This window comes from Cyprinus carpio, chromosome A13 (assembly GCF_018340385.1).
Source record: "Cyprinus carpio isolate SPL01 chromosome A13, ASM1834038v1, whole genome shotgun sequence".
Lineage (NCBI taxonomy): Eukaryota > Metazoa > Chordata > Actinopteri > Cypriniformes > Cyprinidae > Cyprinus > Cyprinus carpio.
Window position 1 is genome coordinate 22,203,588 of NC_056584.1, and position 2,266 is coordinate 22,205,853.

A 2,266-nucleotide genomic window follows, 5' to 3' on the forward strand; every position below is an offset into this window, starting at 1 on the left:
AATGGTCTGACTTAAGCTTGAGAACGCAGATTCACTTATGGAACAGCAGCGATACAGCACTTCCCTGGTTACCGCTGTAAACAAAGCAGCATTGCGCTTGTAAATACTACCCCCAACTGTATCGTGATTCGATGAACGTCTCAACTTGAATTGTCACATTTTTATTGATTTTCAACTGGCTTGGGGTGAATCGTTACATCCCTAATAAATGCAGCCTTCGTAAGGGTAAAGTTAACATTAAAAAATGTACTGACCCCAAGGTTTTGAACAATAGTGTAACATGATTTTCAATGTTTAAGTAATGTATTTAGAAATATAACATTAAACAAGTGGCATTTACAAACAAATGAGGCTATTCATTTTTTTGAGAATATTAAATCAGTTCCCAACACATGACAGCCAGAAAGTAAGCAAATACTTCTTCATACTCTACTGTTAACAAATGTTTTTGTGTGAAATACTGTTTTCTTGTTTAAAATAAATGCCACCAATATTTTTTTTTTTTATTTCTAATTCAAAGACATTCACAATTTTTCAGTGTGGCTGAAGTATCCAAACTCTTTTTGGGGCCACTGTATGCACACACAGGAATTTTTCTAACTAGCCGACTGAGAGAGTGAAGAGGAGGAGGAGAAAGGGGTTAGTGTTTCAAGTCCTGCCCTCTGTTCTGTTTCTCCTCCTGCTCCCTGCTTGGAAAGAGGGGGAGGGAGACACAATTCAACAGTTACCACAGGAAACGGAAGAGAACAACAGACAGAAGTCATTTCAAAACCCCGGGGCTGTGCAGATGATTCACTCTGTGTGCGTTTGCAGGGTTCTCCTCCTCCAAAACTGTTATCAGCCGCTCCTTACGTCTCCTGCTGGCTCTTTCTTCTTCTCGTTTCTCTGTTTGTGGCAAACAGCCCCCACCCTGAACACCAGGAGAAGTCTTCTTCAACAAAAAGAGGAGATGCCCCCTCAGCCACAGGTGAAGAGAAGTTTCCCGGAATTCCTCAAGAGCTTTATCGGGATTGTACGGGTCCTCCAGATCCTGCTGGGAGCCGGGCTTTGGGTCACCATCGCAGCCAACAAGTATGAAGGCTCCATTCACTATGTGCTGTTCGTGGCCGTGCTTTTCTGGCTCCTCACGTTAGCCATCTTCATCCTCACTCTTCTGGATAAGCAGGACCTCGTTCCCATCGTTGGAGGAGAACGCTGGTTGTTGAGCAACACCATCCACGACGTTGCTGCTACTCTGCTGTATCTGTCCACCATTGGGATCATGATCTACAAAACCCAAAAGAACTCCTACTGCAACCTGGACGTCTACAAACATCACTGCTTGTACAAGGTCTACCTCACTGCCTCCATCTTCGCCTGCCTCACCGCCAGCGTCTATCTGCTCTCTGCCATCTACTGCAGCTACAGGAAATGCCGAGGTGAGCAGACGGTCATATGAAAAACGACTGCATCCCTCACACCCTGCAACAACGAGACCTTTTGGCAAGCTTTTTTTGAGACTCATAAATCTTTTTTTTTTTTTTTTTTTTTTTAATCAAAGCAGAGGGTTGGTCCTCTTGTCTCAGGCTTTCAGGTTTGTTTGTTGCTTTTTATTCAGTAATTTATAGAGCTTTTGTACTGCAGTCACACTTAAGTCTATTTTACACTTGTTTGTATGTTGCTGGAGCTCTCTATATAAGTAGTTTTATTTTTTGTATTGTGTAACTGACAACTCAAAGGGCAGTTTGTTGCTTGATGAAACCATTTTTTAATTTTTTTTTCCTTTTGATATGACATTGAGCGATTAAACAAGGCTCTGTTTCATGTCAGTGTGTTCGTCAAACGTGCACGTGTGCGTGACTGTTTGACAATCCTAGAATGAATTGCACCGCATCAAAGATCTTCACTTCTTCAGCTTTTAAAGAGGGAAAATATTTAATGCAGACAATCACGTTTTAGAATGAAATATAATATGTGGCTATTAACAAACTGTTATTAAGAAATAAATAAAGTACATGCAACTTCATTTCTGTGGTTTTTTAATGATGTTTAAATAAATGGTTTCCTAATTTGCTTTGGTAAACTTAGGAATAGAGGCTGTAAAACACCAGCCAGACTAAAATATAATGTACTGTTGTGTTGGTCGTGGGTCATTTGCAAAGAACAGATATGTTGGGACAGCTGCCTATGACCGGTTTTTATGCAGTCATGAGTTTTAAGAGGAATACAGTGCAAATCCAAACCACAAATTGTGTGTGAATGTGTTTCTACATTTCAGAATGTTATG

General features: G+C 40.8%; 1 protein-coding gene across 1 annotated transcript; it reads left to right on the forward strand.

The window, feature by feature from the left end:
• The first annotated feature begins 316 nt into the window (after positions 1 to 316).
• On the forward strand, positions 317 to 2,005 carry LOC109076825 (MARVEL domain-containing protein 1-like). The gene has a single exon (XM_042769373.1). It carries the CDS (start codon positions 788 to 790, stop codon positions 1,436 to 1,438), a length of 651 nt encoding a protein of 216 aa, XP_042625307.1. The 5' UTR covers positions 317 to 787; the 3' UTR covers positions 1,439 to 2,005.
• Positions 2,006 to 2,266: the final 261 nt, after the last annotated feature.